This window comes from Parasteatoda tepidariorum, chromosome 5 (assembly GCF_982258835.1).
Source record: "Parasteatoda tepidariorum strain Cologne lab strain chromosome 5, Ptep-v5.0, whole genome shotgun sequence".
Classification (NCBI taxonomy): domain Eukaryota; kingdom Metazoa; phylum Arthropoda; class Arachnida; order Araneae; family Theridiidae; genus Parasteatoda; species Parasteatoda tepidariorum.
The window spans coordinates 4931126-4949348 of record NC_141759.1 but is presented as its reverse complement, the minus strand read 5'-3'; the positions used below and the strand labels follow the sequence as shown (position 1 = coordinate 4949348).

At 32.2% G+C, this 18223-nt stretch overlaps 1 protein-coding gene across 2 annotated transcripts in view; it reads left to right on the top strand.

The window, feature by feature from the left end:
* Window positions 1-3476, top strand: part of LOC107446744 (properdin) — a 39251-nt gene extending 35775 nt beyond the window's left edge. For both annotated transcript variants that reach the window (XM_016061486.4, XM_016061487.4), the window contains exons 8-9: window positions 1512-1546; window positions 3326-3476. In XM_016061486.4, the coding sequence (XP_015916972.2) occupies window positions 1512-1546; window positions 3326-3409 (119 nt within the window). In that variant the 3' untranslated portion in view covers window positions 3410-3476. The remainder of the gene's footprint in view (window positions 1-1511; window positions 1547-3325) is intronic.
* Window positions 3477-18223: the final 14747 nt, after the last annotated feature.

The following is an 18223-nucleotide window of genomic DNA, read 5'->3' as shown; positions in this document are numbered from 1 at the left end:
AATGATAGACTGAAGTCGTGAGCATTTACGTTTAAAAATACGTGTTTATAAAATTTCTGCATGTAAATTCGTTGAAAAGCCTAGACAAACTGACTTATAATTTAGAAAGAAATGAAGTGTTATAAAACGGGTAGTTCACGTTATCAAACTTCTCTGCATCATCGCAATGTATATAAATTTAATTAAATGTTTATAATTTCACTTGTTTTACAAGATGTATAGGTCTTATATTTTAAAACTCCATTTTAAAAAAATATATTAGATAGCATACATCAAAAGCTTCGCTTCCTCTTCTACTAGCACTACAGCTCATTTCTAGCAGATTTAGCCATCTCGATCTTTCAGGCGTAAATACTCTCCATCTTACACTCTTCAGACACTTTTCCATATTACCTAACTATTTTTTTTCATGCCAACCTCTCTTTCTTTTTCCTTCTGGTTTGGGAAAAGTTAGTGGGTCTTAAACGCGAGCAAGTCCATCCACCTCGGCGAGATAAAAGCTAGACTAAAATTCATAAATATTCAAAACGCGAGAGAAGCAAATTCGATTATAAGGAAATTGCAAAAACAATACTGGAGTTCGGAGAGATCAGCGTGCAGGGGGAGGACTCTAAAGATAATTATAGATACAGTTGTATGGTTTATAAGAACAGAACTAGATATGCTGGAATTAATTTTTTTTTTTTTTTTTTTTTGTATTTTAAAAAAAATAACGTGAGGCTAAATTATTTATTTGCTATTATACTTTCTAAATTATTACTTAAATCCAATTTCTTACCCCTCTGATAATTTTTTATTGTAATTAAAATTGTTGACAAACGAAAGTAAAATAAATCTTATTGCCGCGTAGACAATTACCTTGTTAAGAGATACAAACAGAAAAGAAATCGGAAAATATTTTAAGTCGGAGAAAAAAAAATTTTTTCATTATAGATTTCAAATCTGTAATCGGTATCTCTCTACAAGCTATAGTTTTAAATAAAATTTTATATTTTTTTAATTCCTGATCAAGATTTTTTAAGATAAACTTGAGTTAAAACTAAGTGTCCTCACTTCTCCGCTATGTAGGGTATGGTGTTGCAAAGTAGGAGATAATGCATTTCAGTTTATAACGTGATACGTTAAAGTCACATATTTTTTGTTTTAAGTATTATTTTTAAAGGAGCAGACAAAGGTTTATGTATGAATATAATTCTAAAAACTTTTTATAAACTTGTATATCCTAACAACAAACGAAATAAAATAAGAACACCCTTTTGAAGAAAAACAAGTGTAGCTTTCTGAAAAAAACTAATTTCACGTTTGAAATAGCTACACCTGAATCAATTAATATTAACTACTTGTATAAATGCTATAAAAAAAATTTGTTCCCCTGAGTTATTATTATAATTTCTCTGTTATAAAATTTTACCGAAAAGTATCCACTATATTGGACTCAGGGGGGGGGGTAACTGTTACTATGGAATTTTTCAGACACTTCAATTAGTAATACTGCAATATTATTATTTCAGGTGAATTGTGCCCAAATTTTTCAACAGACGATGAGGTATTTATATCTAATTTTATGTTTTTACCTTTGTGTTAATATTTATTTTAGAACATTGGCGACAACAATATATATATATATATTATTGTAATACATATACACTATTAAGATGAATAATACAAAATGAAAAGGCGATTTACTTTGCTATGAATGTTCTAATTTTTATGAATGTTCTAATATATGATGTCACGTCAATTGTTCTATTTTTTACTATGGAGCGAAGGAAAAACATACCTGTGGATGAGCACCATCACAATACGACACATCAGTAAATCCAAAGTTTGCACTGAACATCTGTATTAAGGCAAGTAGACATAAAAAATCACACTTGTGCTTCACTATAAGCATGGTCTTTATTTTTTTTTTGTCGAGCATCAAAGAAAATTCCATTTTCTACAGGTATTTTTGGGAGCATTCCGTTAGTTTTTGATTTTCCCTCATCACTTTAGGCGAGTGGAACTGGAGACAGCTAAATCAGTTGCAAAACCATCAGGATGCATGGGATACGGGATCCCCATTCTTGAATGAAAGTTCCCATTATTTTTTTTCTTCTTTACTTCCAAAAGAACCAAGGAAGAAACAAAACAAGGCCATGTCGAAAGAAAAAAATCACTGCTGAGCAGGACCGCCAAAAGCACCCACGGGGGGGTGGAAGAAAAGAATGTGGAAAATCTCCGTCTCTCAAGGAGAGGAGGGGGTTGAAATGAAAAATCCCTGTTAAGGGATCGTAGATTTTGAATGCCAACAAATCTCGAATGCTGCCCGCTCCCAAAAATGGGCGGTATTTAAAGAAACAGCAAGAAGTGGAAGTTAAACTCCCTAAAAAGCAACAAGAACCTTGCTTAAGGAGAGAATTGAAGTGAGTTGACTAACCCCTTAAATTTAAGCATAATTAAACACTAACGGTGACCATACAGTAACTAAAAACCATGTGCTGACATCAAAGGCTGCCGAAGGTCACAGGCGTGAAGGTCGGCAGACAGTGAGGCGTCACAGTAGAGGGGTCAGGGGTCACACACACACACATATATATATATATATATATATATATATATATAGTTTTTCTTAACTTTCTTAGTGTTTTCTTGTATTTATTTATTTATTATATATATATATATATATATATATATATACAGAGAGAGAGAGAGACGAAAATGTGATGATGTATCCAGAGTAGCTCCGGAAATTGACCAGCCCCACACTACCGAGAACTCTTAGCATTTAAATATATATAGTCTGAAGAGTTGCAAAAACCCTTTTTCCAAGTTTATATTGCTTCTTTTGATTCTAGCATCCGGAACACAAACTTCTGATTCGCGAGTCTTTGACCTTTTTCACGAATTAAATCCTGCTTTATTATCCATGTTTTATTCAACTCATAATGTTAATGCTTTTAAAACGTCAGATGGTGTGCGAAACTATTGTTGTGTGATTTATTGAGCACCACAGAAGGGAAATCAATGTTCAACTTTAATGTTCACAATTTATTCTGCGTTGAAGTGAATGACTGCTTTTCCATAGATTGAAACTGCTTCAATATTTGACTTGAAATAACTTTCTTTTTTCTTTCCATTTAATTTTAGGTTTCTTAATTTTTATATACCATTTTTATCTACCAGTTTATGTCTAGAAAAATATTTCCGTCAATAAATCGATTTTGTTAAACATAAATGGATCAGTGAACAAGGCACTAGAACAATTATATATTTTTAAAAAAAAGTTATTAATCGTTTTAGCCTAATAACAGCCTGTTATGTATTCTGTTGATTACTGTTTCAGGATTTGAGCGGTTTTTCCGGATCTGGCAGTGGAATGCAGGTAGAAAGTGAAGAAGAGGAAATAATTGATCCCAGAATTCTTTGAAGAAGAAACGAAGATTCACCTGAGGAGACAGAATTTATTTTACCCAATAAAAGAGAACACCATCCAAGTTGTTATTCTTTATTATTTTCATATATATATATATATATATATATAGTTCAAAATCCAGAGAAAACAAGGAAAAAATTACAGAATAATGAAAAAAGGGAAAAATAATAATAAAAATAACAAAAAACCGGAAAAAAGGGTAAAAATTTTTTTAAAAATCTGGAAAATAAAAGATATAATCTTTTCATCAGCTCACACGATTATATCCGCAAAAAAGAGTGCTTTCTAATATTGCATCAATATAGCCAAAGCAAAATATATCAATACAATAGTGGGAGAAGCACTCAAAAAAGTTTACCCAAAAATTTCAACAAATTAAATCGAACACAATAAGTAAAAATATCACGTAAAAACAGAAAATAAAATATAAAGAAAAAACCAGAATAAAACATGAAATGAAATCTATAAAGCGAGCAGCGAATTCAAATGAACTCACATGAGCGGGAAATTTTTCAAGAATGATTTAAAATATTTTCGTAACTTGCGAGATTCGAAACGAAATATTTTGATTTTGTTTATAAACATCATAAACATATTATTACTGGTAATTTAAATATTATAGAAAACTTAGAACTTAGGAATTTAATGATAAAAGGCACAAAATTTAGACCCATTTACCATATATCAATTCGAAAATACTTTATTAATGATCTCAATAGTTTTTGTTTAAAGATATCAAATAGATTCTCTTTACTTTTAGGTATGCTAACAGAATGGAAATGGGGTGTTTATTATTACTTTAAAAACTTTGTTTTCAATAATAAGGATCATTTAAATAAGAGTAACAATCCAACAAATTTTTGTAATATTGTTCAATCAATTAAGAAACTTAAAAAAAAATTTGTAATTACTCTCATAGACAAAGCTAACAATAATTGTGCTATCTTCTTTAAAAAATTCTATGCTGAACTAAAATTCGGAATTAAAAAATAGTAAAAATTTTAAACTTAGTAATTTAAATAATAATATTGTCATTAAAAAAATTTTAGAGTTATATAAGAGATTAAAAATTAAAATTAGCAATACACAATTTCCTCATTCATGATCAGTCCTCAATTCATGATCAGTCCTAAATTTCATAAGATTCCTGTAAAATTTAGAACTATCTCATGTGGATTTAATACTTATCTAACTAAACTGGCACCATTTTCTCTAACTACTTAAATAAAATTATTAACAATATTTCTAAAGAAGGTTTCTCTTGGATTATCACTAATAATCAACCGATTTTAAATTTCATTAAACATAATAAAATAAATTCTCTTGCGACTTTTGATTTCCAGGATCTTTTCAATAGCATTCCCCTTTCTAAACTAAAAGATGTCCTTTTGAATTATTACTATGATTTAAAAAATATCCTTTGTTGCGATTTTGATTATCGGTAAATTCTGATAAATTTTTGTCTTTTTAGTAATTATCCTTACAATTTAGGGATATTTATCTTCAAATTGATGGAATACCACAAGAATCTAATTATTCATCTCTCTTAGCTAACTTATTTTTGCAATATTATGAAAAAAATTATACTCTTAGTATTAAATTTGTTTTTAGATTTATTGATGATTTAATTGTCTTTAATTTTCAAGATTATACTATTTTATTAAATAATATCTACCCAGAGGAATTAATTTTGCTTCGTAATCATGATGATAATATTAATTTAAATTCTTTGGATTTGGGTATTATAAAAGACGAAAATATCTGCTTTGTTGATTTATACGATAAAAGAAGTGATTTTAATTTTATTATAAATAAACTAATTACTTGGAATTCTAATGTTTCTAGGAACTTCTACTTAAATACCACCTTTAATGAATGAATAGAATTAAAAGAATATGTAGTAAAATTTTTTTATCCAAAAAACAAATAGATAAACTCTTTCAAAATTTGATAAAAAAAAACAATGGATACCCAACTAAAGTAATAAAATTCTATATAAAATCATTGAGTTAATCGTATATTATTGTGGATATATTTACTAAAAATTTTCTTTGCTAATTTATATAATTTTTCCATGTGCAAATCCATTTCGGGCAATTCCGTGGCCAAAATTATTTACTAAAAAGTTTCTTTGTTAATTTATATAATTTTTTCCATGTGCAAATCCATTTCGGGCAAATCAGAGACAAAAGTTATTTACTGAAAAATTTCTTTGTTAATTTTTTCCTTGTGCAAATCCATTTCGGGCAAATCCTTGGCTAAAATTATATGGAAAACAGGCAATTCACTTTTCCTTCTCTTTTCTATTTTATATATTTTTTTTCTTAAATAAATATTTATTTTCTAAAATTATTTGTTTTCAACTTCTTTAAGTTATCCAGCATAATATTACCTTGCGCACATCCATTTTCGGGCCCTTCCTTGGTAACTAACAAATCAAACGCACTTCAGTAATGCAGTAAGAACGCACTTTAATGCAAAACTCCCTTAGTTACGCTTATAGCTCAATTTAAGCTTTTGTTTTCATTTTTTGCATTCTGGCATTTTAGTTACGGAAATACAGTCCCGGACCCATTTTGATGTTTAATAACTCATAAAATTATAAAGATAGATTATTATTTTATGGCATAATAGACATAAATGGTTAGATAGACTCAAAAAGTTTCATAACCCTTGTCAATGAACTTCCACGTGTGCTCCCTTCGTCTCACGTATAATATCAAGTCGATAGTCAATCTCACGCCTGGTAGCGGCAAGCATGTCGGCATCCACAAGGGCTATTGCGGTTGGTATTCTGGCTTTTAGGTCATCAATGTTCGGCACGATCCTCCTGTAAACATTGTCCTTGATAAGAATGTTCCCCAAAGAAAAAAGTCCAGCGGCGTTATATCAGATGATCTGGGTGGCCAAGGAATTGGACCTCCTCGTCCAAACCATCTTTCTGGAAAATGGTCATTCAAAGAACTATGAACGATGATACCCCAATGAGTTGGTGCACTATCTTGCTGCAAAAAGACATGTGGCTGAAGCTCTTCAAGTTATGGAAATACGAAGTTTTCCAACATGTCTAAGTATACCACTGATGAGACCGACGACTGATGAGACTGGAAGATGGATTGGGCGAGGAGGTCCAATTCCTTGGCCACCAGAACATAATATAGAGTTGTATAAATGTAACCAAAAATTGTTCCATCGTGTAATTAATATGCAGCACCCGCCTTCGGGGGGGGGGGCTGCAAAGACAAATCTTAAACTCTTACAGAGTGCTTATAACAACACCCTCCGTAATATCACAAATTCACCCTGGTATTTCAGGAATAAAAATATCCGCAATGACACCTGTACGCCTAGCCTTCTTGATTTATACAAAAATAGTTATCTTAAGTATTTTCTTAAGAGCACTGGACACTTCAACCCCTTACATGGTCTTCCTCTAACTACGACCCAGATGACCCTAAGTGCAGGAGATGACCTAAGGCAATTCTCCATTACTATAATAATCTCCAAGACATCGTTTGAGTCGTATTGCTGATTTTTCTGTCCCCCTGATTGGCTCCTCATCTACCCTTTTCTACCTTTTTGGGTTGACCCAATCCTACGCGAAATTACTGCGACTCATTCTGATTCAATTTACTAATACAACTACTAACAATGCTAATCACTAACTGCTTATTTGTCAATAATTATAAATAAAAAATAAATAATGATTTATAATAAATTTTTTTTATTGTTTATGTTATCCATGTTCTATCTTCTTTTCCACAATATTATTTAACTACTAACATTAACCCCTTGGGGACGGGTGATTCAGAAAAGCAATCGTACAAAATCAGAATCAAGTTGTAATTAAATAAAAAACGGTAACTTAAATGTAGTCGTTGCTAATTGGACAGACTTACTTTGCTTTTACTTTAATAATTGTTAGTTTAATCATATATATAATCAATGTTAATTCAAAGTATAACTAAATAGTTTTATTTCGAACAAAGTATTTGTGAATTAAATAAATCAAACAATTATAACTCCGCCCACAAATAAACTGTTAAAGAAATACTTTGATTACCAGTTTTATATTTTTACCCTGATTGATACGGTTCTATGCTGTCACATATTTGTGACAGTCGGCGCGAAAGGGTTAAGTTTGCTAACCCAAATAATTTTAATATCAATGGCCTTTGATTCAGTTTTTAATCATTTAATTTACGGAGGTGGCCTTTTTGGCCAGGTACTACGGTTCTCCAATTATTAGTTTCCGCATCGTGTAATTATTTACTGATGCTCTTTGCAATTTAGTAGAGATTAGTAGGCGTTACGTTTCCTTAAAAAAAATTTTTTTTTGAGATCAAGTCACCTTCTTCTCAGTTAAAAAAAATTTGTATAAAAGTTTTTGATAAAAAAATAGTAAAATTAATTCTTTCACAATTTTCGTATACTGATTAGGGGGAAATTTGACTCGACTTAAGAAAAGGGCGTGACTACAACTATATGGCGGTGTGAATGTTAAAAATGTCAATATCTTTTTAATGTATGAGCCCATATTCTTTATTTTATGTGTCAAAAATAGTTAAGAATATGTTATTGAACGGTATACGAATATTTGTATACGTATTTACAAAATGGAGTAAATTGACATCTCTGGGAGTAGTAGATAAGTGTAAAAAGTAAAGTTTCACTGTAAATGTATTAAATGTAAGGAATTCATGTGCAGTCTGTTTAAATCTTTCAACAGAGTTCATTGAAAATAATTTTGATATTTTAACTTTAATCATAGTCCGAATATAGCATCAGTAACTTGGTAAATATATTTAAACAATCCCAATAATTTATCCATTGTTCACAATACTTTCTTTAGGGAAGAAATGAATAGAGACTATTTTTTCTATGTTTATATATTTTCAAACCATTCAGGTACAAATGTGTGTAATTTTTTTAATATATGAACCACTTGGTAAGTGAAGCACCATATTATATTCAATTCCAAACCAGATTTTTTTTTCTTAATTCATTCGAGTGATATACGTACTACGAAACATCTATATTTTTGTTGTATGTTCCACGTACTGAAAAAGTGTCTCCATTTTTGTAGTATGGATGAGGAAAAAGGGCGATAATATATTTCGATTTATGTCGCGATATTTTACCGTCATATGTTTTTAAATATTCATCCTTAAAACTAAACTAAAAATAATTTTGATATACATTTGTATTTTTACCGAATGAATTTAGCGTTAAATTTAATATACTCACAAACGAAATAGGTAAGATTAAGTACTTGTAAAAATGCAACCAAAAATTTGTTCCCGATTGTAATTATGCTGAAAGAAATATGAGTAACCAGAAAAAAACATTCGTACCACTAAATAAAAAAGTATTCTAATAATTTTCTATATTTATTTCGATGCCTAGTTCAAATCCATTATTGTAATAACTAAAATGACTAGGTTTTCATCAAAAGACAAGATGTCTTAGATATTTCAGTAATCTCAAAACTAGTATAATTTTTTTAATTTTATTTTGAAGTATATATTGTATTATTCTGTTCATTAATCCCTTTCAAAAACACCAATCTTCTTTTATGTCGTAAAGAGTATGCGGGAAAATAACACTGTCATTTTTTAAATTCAATTGCCATCAATTTGTAACACTTACTTTCGCTTGGGTCAAGTACCTGTCCTTGTCGAGTTGTCGTCCTGTTTGGAAAATGTTTAGAAACTTAAACATTTATATTTCGCTCAAATTAAGGGAATAAATTTAGTTTAGACGCCGCTTGATACAAGATGACACTGGGGGACACAATGCCCGCATCCGAAAATGTTAGCGCTCGGTCATCCTACTTTACGAGGACTGAGTTAAAAATGAAGATCCGTCAATTGTATTGTATATCTAAGGATCGGATTTGACGCCCTTTGTTCATCTGTTATATCGATGGTGATCTGGAAACGGTAGTGTTAAAGATCCGCATACCTTACATCTTCGCTTCACAAAGGTTTTTTTCCGGTAAAAAAAAAAAACTGTCACCATTTATCTAGGTTCAAAATTCTTACTAGATGACTCGGGATCGTAAGTCAAGGATCCGCTCTCTTTATATCTTGGCGGACTTCATCGTTATATTAACTCACAAAGGCCGTTTTCCGGTTAAAGAAAAAAACAATTACTGACCATGCAGAGGCATTCGACGTTGTAGGCGAAAATACAAACGTAACATAAAGTTGTATATATGTATCAAATGAATTGATCCACCGTGTAATTATTTACTGATGCTCCTGGCAATTTAGTGAAGATTAGTAGGCGTTACGTTTCTTAGTATGATAAATTAGCATTCTGAGAAAGTAAGCGTTACGTTTCGGGGTAAATAAAACTCTTTGAGATCAAGTCACTAATTTTCATTAAAACAAATTTTTTGTACAAAAGTTCTTAATAAAAAAAATAACTAAATTAATTCTTTCTCAATTTTCGAATGACGATTAAGGGTCAATTTTGAAATTTGTCTCGACTTAAGAAAAGGGCGTAACTACATATGGCTGTGTGAATGTTAAAAATGTCAATATCTTTTTAACGTATGACTACAGTACCGTCTTTACGCATGGGCACACTCGGGCAGTGCCCGGGGGCCTCAACCACTCAGGGGGCCCTTGAGAATCTAATTTTTCATAAATTGAATTTTAAGAAAAAACTATGAATAAACAACACCGCATAATTTTTAAAATAAATATATTCTCGTGTAAAAAGTGAGCATTTTTTTCTATCAATAGTGATTGTTTATCATGTAAACACCAACAATTTGAATAGTTTAAAAAGTCAACCGAAATTTATTTTTTTTACGTTAAAATGAAGTTTTTCGGTACTCTTTAAGTCAATGTCTCTAAATGTGCTTGACCGCCATCCACTCTGTTTAGTATTTATAATGAGTTAAATAAAGTAATAATTGAGAGAGTTTAGAATTGCAGAGCACAATGGGACAGCAACTTTTAAACTGATTGTGTCTGATGTGCAGTGAAAGATGTTTAAATAACCAATTTTTTAATAGTTGGGCGAAATAATTCGTACTTTTAGAATTATTTTTTTATTTGCTGTACCCTTAAGTTTTTCTAATTAAATTATTTTTTATTAGCTTCTTGGTTTATCAAAATTATTCTATTATTTGAGGATTGCAACTGATGGTTAGTATCTCAAATCTCAATTTTTAAAAAAAAAATGATGCATATGGGGATCCTAAATTATTTATTTAGGACCACACGTTTAAAAATGCTTTTTTTTTAATGCTTTTCATTGAGTGTTTAGGGGTAATAAAAATATGTTTAAGTTAGTTAAAATTATTGCATATCTTAAAAATGCTTTGTTTTATGTATGTGAAGTTTTTTTGTTCGATTTTTAACAGTATGACAAGCTACAGCCAAAACATCTCTGTGCCCGGGGGCTCTGCTTGCCACTAAGACCGCCCTGTGTATGAGTCTATATTCTTTATTTTATGTGTCAAAAATAGTGAAGACTAATGCTATTAAACCATTGAAAATATTTGCATACGTTTTTACAAAATGGAGCAAATTGACATCTCTGGGAGTAGTAGATAAGTGTAAAAGGTAATGTTTCACAGTAAATGTATTAAATATAAGGAATCCATATGTTGTCTGTTTAGATCGTTCAACAGAATTCATTGAAAATAATTTTGATATTTCAACTTTAATCATGGTCCGAATATAGCATCAGTAACTTGGTAAATATATTTAAACAATCCCAATAATTTATCCATTGTTCACAATACTTTCTTTAGGGAGGAAATGAATAGAGACTATTTTTTTCTATGTCTATATATTTTTAAACCATTCAGGTACGAATGTGTGTAATTTTTTTTACATATGAACCACTTGGTAAGTGAAACACCATATTATATTCATTCCAAACTAGATTTTTTTTTCTTAATTTATTCGAGTGATATACGTACTACGAAACATCTATATTTTTGTTGCACGTTCCACGCACTGCAAAAGTGTCTCCATTTTAGTAGTACGTACGGTGGATGAGGAAAAAGGGCGATAATATATTTCGATTTATGTCGCGATATTTTACCGTCACATGTTTTTAAATATTCATCCAAAAAACTAAACTAAAAAATTTTGATATACTTTTGCATTTTTCCGAACGAATTTAGCGTTAAATTTAATATACTCACAAACGAAATAGGTAAGATCAAGTACTTGTAAAAGTGCAACAAAAAATTTGTTCCCGATTGTAATTATGTAGAAAGAAACATGAGTAACCAGAAAAAAACATTCGTACCAATAAATAAAAAAGTATTCTAATAATTTTCTATATTTATTTCGTTGCCTAGTTCAAATCCATTGTTGTAATAACTAAAATGACTAGGTTTTCATCAAAAGACAAGATTTCTTAGATATTTCAGTAATCTCAAAACTAGTATAATTTTTTTTATTTTATTTTGAGGTATATATTCTATTATTCTGTTCATTAATCCCTTTCAAAAACACCAATCTTTTTTTATGTCGTAAAGAGTATGCGGGAAAATAACACTGTCATTTTTTAAATTGAATTGCCATCAATTTGTAACACTTACTTTCGTTTGGGTCAAGTGCCAATCCCTGTCGAGTTGTCGTCCTGTTTGGAGATTGTTTAGAAACTTAAACATTTATATTTCGTTCAAATTAAGGGAATAAATTTAGTTTTGACGCCGCTTGATACAAGATGACACTGGGGGAACACAATACCCGCATCCGTTCCGAATTAGGTAAGATCAATCATTTGCATAAATGCAAAAATTTGAGAAAATATTGCTACTATAAGAAAACGCATCTACCAGTAATTAAAATAAAACATTTTTTATTTATATTTGAATTTCCTGTGATTAATTCATGTTAAAAAGTATTGCGTTGTCGTAAAAAGTTAACGCTCGGTCATCCTACTTTGAAATGTAGTTACGATGATTGAGTTTTGAAATAAAGATCCGTCAGTTGTATGTCTTTACGATTGGAATTGACCCCCTGTTCATCTGTTATATCGTTGGGGATCTGGAAGTGGAAACGGTAGTGTTAAAGATCCGCCTACTTTACATCTTCGCTTCACAAACGCTGTTTTCCGGAAAAAAAAAACGGACACCATTTATCTCGCCTCAAAATTTTTACTAGAGCTCGGGATCGTAAGTTAAGGATCCGCTCTCTTTATATCTTGGCGGACTTCATCGTTATATTAGTTCACAAAGGCTGATTTCCGGTTAAAAAAAAAAGAAACAATTAATGACCATGCAGAGGCATTCGACGTTGTAGGCGAAAATACAAACGTAACATAAAGTTGTATATATGTAACAACAGAATTGTTCCACCGTGTAATTATTTACTGATTCTACGTTAGGCGTTACGTTTCTTAGTATGATTAATTAGTATTCTGAGAAAGTAAGTGTTACGTTTCGAGATAAATAAAACTCTTTGAGATCAAGGCACCATTTTTCATTTTAAAAAAAATTTGTACAAAAGTTCTTAATAAAAAAATAGTTAAATTAATTCTTTCTCAATTTTCGGATGACGATTAAAGGACAATTTTGAAATTTGACTCGACTTAAGAAAAGGGCGTAACTACATATGGCAGTGTGAATGTTAAAAATGTCCATATCTTTTTAATGTATGATCCTATATTCTTTATTTAATGTGTCAAAAAAAGTGAAGACTATGTTATTAAACCATTGAAAACGTTGAAAATATTTGTATACGTTTTTACAGCATGGAGCAAATTGACATCTCTGGGAGTAGTAGATAAGTGTAAAAGGTAAAGTTTCACAGTAAATGTATTAAATATAAAGGAATTCATGTGCAGTCAGTTTAGATCGTTCAACAAAGTTCATTGAAAATAATTTTGATATTTCAACTTTAATCATGGTCCGAACATAGCATCAGTAACTTGATAAATATATTTAAACAATCTCGATAATTTTTTCATTTCTCACAATACTTTCTATACGGAAGAAATGAATAGAGACTATCTTTTTCTATGTCTATATATTTTTAAACCATTCAGGTACAAATGTGTGTAATTTTTTTTACGTATGAACCACTTGGTAAGAGAAGCACGATATCATATTCAATTCCAAACCAGATTTTTTTTTTCTTCTTAATTCATTTGAGTGATATACGTACTACGAAACATCTATATTTTTGTTGTACGTTCCACGCACTGGAAAAGTGTCTCCATTTTTTTAGTACGTACGGTGGATGAGGAAAAAGGGCGATAATATATTTCGATTTATGTCGCGATATTTTACCGTCATATGTTTTTAAATATTCATCCTTAAAACTAAACTAAAAATAATTTTGATATACATTTGTATTTTTACCGAATGAATTTAGCGTTAAATTTAATAGACTCACAAACGAAATAGGTAAGATTAAGTACTTGTAAAAATGCAACAAAAAATTTGTTCCAGATTGTAATTATGCAGAAAGAAACATAAGTAACCAGAAAAAAACACTCGTACCACTAAATAAAAAAATATTCTAATAATTTTCTATATTTATTTCGGTGCCTGTCTCTGTCGAGTTGTCGTCCTGTTTGGAGATTGTTTAGAAACTTAAACATTTATATTTCGTTCAAATTAAGGGAATAAATTTAGTTTTGACGCCGCTTGATGCAACATGACACTGGGGGACACAATGCCCGCATCCGACTTAGGTAAGATCTATCATTTGCATAAATGTAAAAATTTGTGAAAATATTGCAAACATAGGAAAACATGTCTACCAGTAATTAAAATAAAACATTTTTTACTGATATTTGAATTTTGTTTGATAATTTTATGGTTAAGTTTTGCGTTGTAAAAAAATGCTAGCACTCAGTCATCCTCTCTTCTCTTCTCTCTCTCTCTCTTTCTTATCCCCAAAATTAGCAGGGCTGAACAATGTCCATGAAATTCATGGCCCTGAGGAAATCGGCCACCATAAGTGTGTTATTAAGAATGTCCCTTTTGTCCAGACCAAGACAGTCCAGGATATGTTGGGGAGAAGCCTGCATATTGTGGCACCTGGGGCAGTTAGGGTAGATTTTAATACTACCCTCAAAAGAAAGGGACTTAAGGTGGCCGCTGATAAGCCTGGTAAGTGCAGTCTGGTCCTTGCGGTTGCACCGAATGTTGAGTGCACCTCCTGGACTGGTGCTCTGGTACCAGTGATGTTTGGGGGGTACGAGCCAGGAAGCGAGGTCTTCTTTTTGATGCCAGCTCCATGAAGGTGAGGGAATTTGGACTTATCAGATTTTCTTTCGTCCCCTCCTTAGCCAGAGTGTCGGCGATGTCATTGCCCAGAACCCCAACGTGAGAAGGGATCCATTGGAGGTGGACTTCACGCAATCGTGAGAGGATTTTAATTTTTTGTAGGATTGAAGCACCTGTTTTGTCTCTCACCTTTCTCCAATTCGTTAAGTATTGTATGGAGCTGAGGCTGTCAGAGAGGATCCAGATGTTATTTTGATCCTGTAGTGTTAGAAGAGAATCCAGGGCAGTATCAATAGCAATGAGTTCACTTCTAAACACCGAGCAGAAATCAGGATTCCTTTTGGAGATGTTGAGGGAGTAATTACTTGATTTGATGTAGACGCCACTGCCAGATGATGATGTGTCCGTCTTGCTTCCGTCTGTGTACACCAGTATTGATTGTTTGGGGATGGTATTAAGAACCTCTAAAGCAAGTTGCTTAAGCAATTCCGGGTGATCCAGCTTCTTGTTAACTTGTGAAGAAAGGTGTTGATGGAAATAAACACCAGTTAGTCCTTCAGTTGGGTCAATGAATTGTTTATTAAGGCAATCCTCGACGTTTCCAGCAAGAACGTTGTTAGCTACGGCTTGGCTAAGTGGGCTGTTCTTCTTTAGTCTTTGGTTGCTGCTCCACCTTTGTAGATAATCTGCTGTTCTGTTTTGGTGTCCAAGGCTAGAGAGCTTATTAAAGTATTTAGTAAGGAGATAATTTCTTCTGAGACCTAGAGGCTGGAGGTCGGCCTCAAACAAGACAATGTCATTTGGACAACTGTTTCTGAGTCCAGTAATAATGCGAGCAGCAGAAAGCTGGACTCGTTCAAGACGTTGGAGATTTGAAGCAGATGCACAACTATAGACTGGTGCTCCATATTCCAGGATTGGTCTGATGAGTGCAAGATATGTGGCTCTTAAGGTGGTAGCGTCAGCGCCCCAATCTCGCCCAGCAATATACTTTAGGATTTTAAGTCTCTTTCCACTTTTCAACACTAAGTTGTTTATATGCTTATTGTTGGTGAGTTCAGGATCTAGAATGAAGCCCAAGTAGCTGGGGTGTTTTTCAACAAGTAGAGTTTGTCCATTCAGTAGGATATTGGGTTGAAATCTGTAGAGTCGTTTGTTAGTAGTGAAGAAACTAACAGATGATTTTGAATGATTAAAGGTCAATTTGTTGCACTTTGCAAACTCTTGAATTTCCATTAAAGTTAGATTAAGGTGATTCTCGATATTGCTGACGTCTGAATCAGAGCACCATAAGACGATGTCGTCAGCGAATAGTCCTACCTCACATCGCTTCGAAATGACCCTCTCAATGCCAGCCAGAAACAAAGAAAACAGAGTTGGGCTGAGAACTGATCCTTGGGGAAGTCCCTGCCGCTGAGTAAAGGTGTCTGATAAAACATTGTTGAATTTGACGTTAAAAAGTCTGAATTTCAAGAAATCATTAATCCATGGCAAGGCAAATCCATCAATTTTGAAGAAAGTAAAGAGTTTGACAATAAGTTTTTGTTTCCAAACTCTATCAAATGCCTTAGACAAGTCCAAAAAGACAGCTGCAGTATGTTTTGTGGGCAGGTGATTGTGGGCATGACGTATTCGCTGTCCAAAGAATAGTACTTGATCAGTAGTACTGTGTCCTGTCCTAAAGCCGTATTGTTCCTTCGGGAGTAGGTTATGACTATCAAGAAAAAAGATGAGTCGATTTAAAAGCATCCTTTCCATAATCTTACAAGCAGTGCTGGTGAGTGCAATTGGCCTATAACTATCGGGAGAGCTGGCTTCTTTATTGGGTTTTCTGATCGGAATGATGATAGCTCTTTTCCACTCATTGGGAAGGCATCCTAGACGCCAGGATTGATTTATGATGTCTAGGAATCTACTCGTAAACTTCTTTCCCAGATGTTTTAGCATTTGTCCATGGATACCGTCCGGTCCCGGGGACTTGTTAAGATTTGCTTCATTCATTGCACACTCCAATTCGTGCAAATTAAAGTTACTTGTGAAGATAGGGTTTCTTGTAGAAGATGTGCGACATCCATGTAAAACGTTTATGGCCTTAGTTTTTACCTTTGAATTCTCCTTGGAAAAATTTAAGGTGCTTGTATCTTGATAAAATAATCCTAATAGATTAGCAGCCGCTTTGTCGTCTTGTGCAAGGTTACCATTTTCGTCAACTATGGTGTTACATTTTTCACGTTGTTGTTGTTCCTTATTGAGGCTCTTAACTAGTTTCCAAAGTTTAGTGTCACTCAGTCATCCTACTTAGACTTAGTAGTTACGATGACTGAGTTAAAAATGAAGATCCGTCAATTGTATGTCTAAAGATTGGATTTGACGCCCTCTTGTTCATCTGTTATATCGTTGGGGATCCACATACTTTACATCTTCGCTTCACAAAGGTTTTTTTCCGGTAAAAAGAAAACGGTCAACATTTATCTCGGTTCAAAATTTTTACTAGATAGCTCGGGATCGTAAGTCAAGGATCCGCTCTCTTTATATCTTGGCGGACTTCATCGTTATATTAACTCACAAAGGCCGTTTTCCGGTTAAAGAAAAAAACAATTACTGACCATGCAGAGGCATTCGACGTTGTAGGCGAAAATACAAACGTCACATAAAGTTGTATATATGTAACAAAAGAATTGTTCCACCGTGTAATTATTTACCGATGCTCTTGGCAATTTAGTGGAGATTAGTAAGCGTTACGTTTCTTAGTATGATTAATTAGTATTCTGAGAAAGCAAGCGTTACGTTTCGAGATAAATAAAACTCTTTGAGATCAAGTCACCATTTTTCATTTAAGAAAAAATTTTGTGCAAAAGTTCTTAGTAAAAAATAGTTAATTCTTTCTCAATTTTCGGATGACGATTAACCCCTTGGGGACGGGTGATTCAGAAAAGCATTCGTACAAAATCAGAATCAAGTTGCAATTAAATAAAAAACGGTAACTTAAATGCAGTCATTACTAATTTGACAGACTTACTTTGCTTTTATTTTAATTATTGTTAGTTTAATCATATATATAATCAATGTTAATTCAAAGTATAACTAAATAGTTTTATTTTGAACAAAGTAATGGTGAATTAAATAAGTCAAAAAATTATAACTCCGCCCACAAATAAACTGCTAAAGAAATACTTTGATTACCAGTTTTATCTTCTTACCCTGATTGATACGGTTTTTTGCTGTCACGTATTTGTGACAGTCGGCGCGAAAGGGTTAAGGGACAATTTTGAAATTTGACTCGACTTAAGAAATGGGCGTAACTACATACGGCGGTGTAAATGCAGGGATGCCAACTGCTCCGCTTTCTGAAATAGTTTTAATAAAGTGGTAGCAAAATATTTAGTAAGATTAGTTAAAGGAAGATAGTAACGCTAACGCCTACTTTTTAAGACAGTAACCAGTAGATTGTAGCTTTAACGTTGCATTTCATATCATATTCATAATTTTTGATATTTAGTGGTGAAAAAATTATTTGAAATGAAAAATACTAAACTAAAAGTAACTTCAATTTCGTTACCACTAGAAAATACAATTTTACAAAGCGGAGCAAGTTG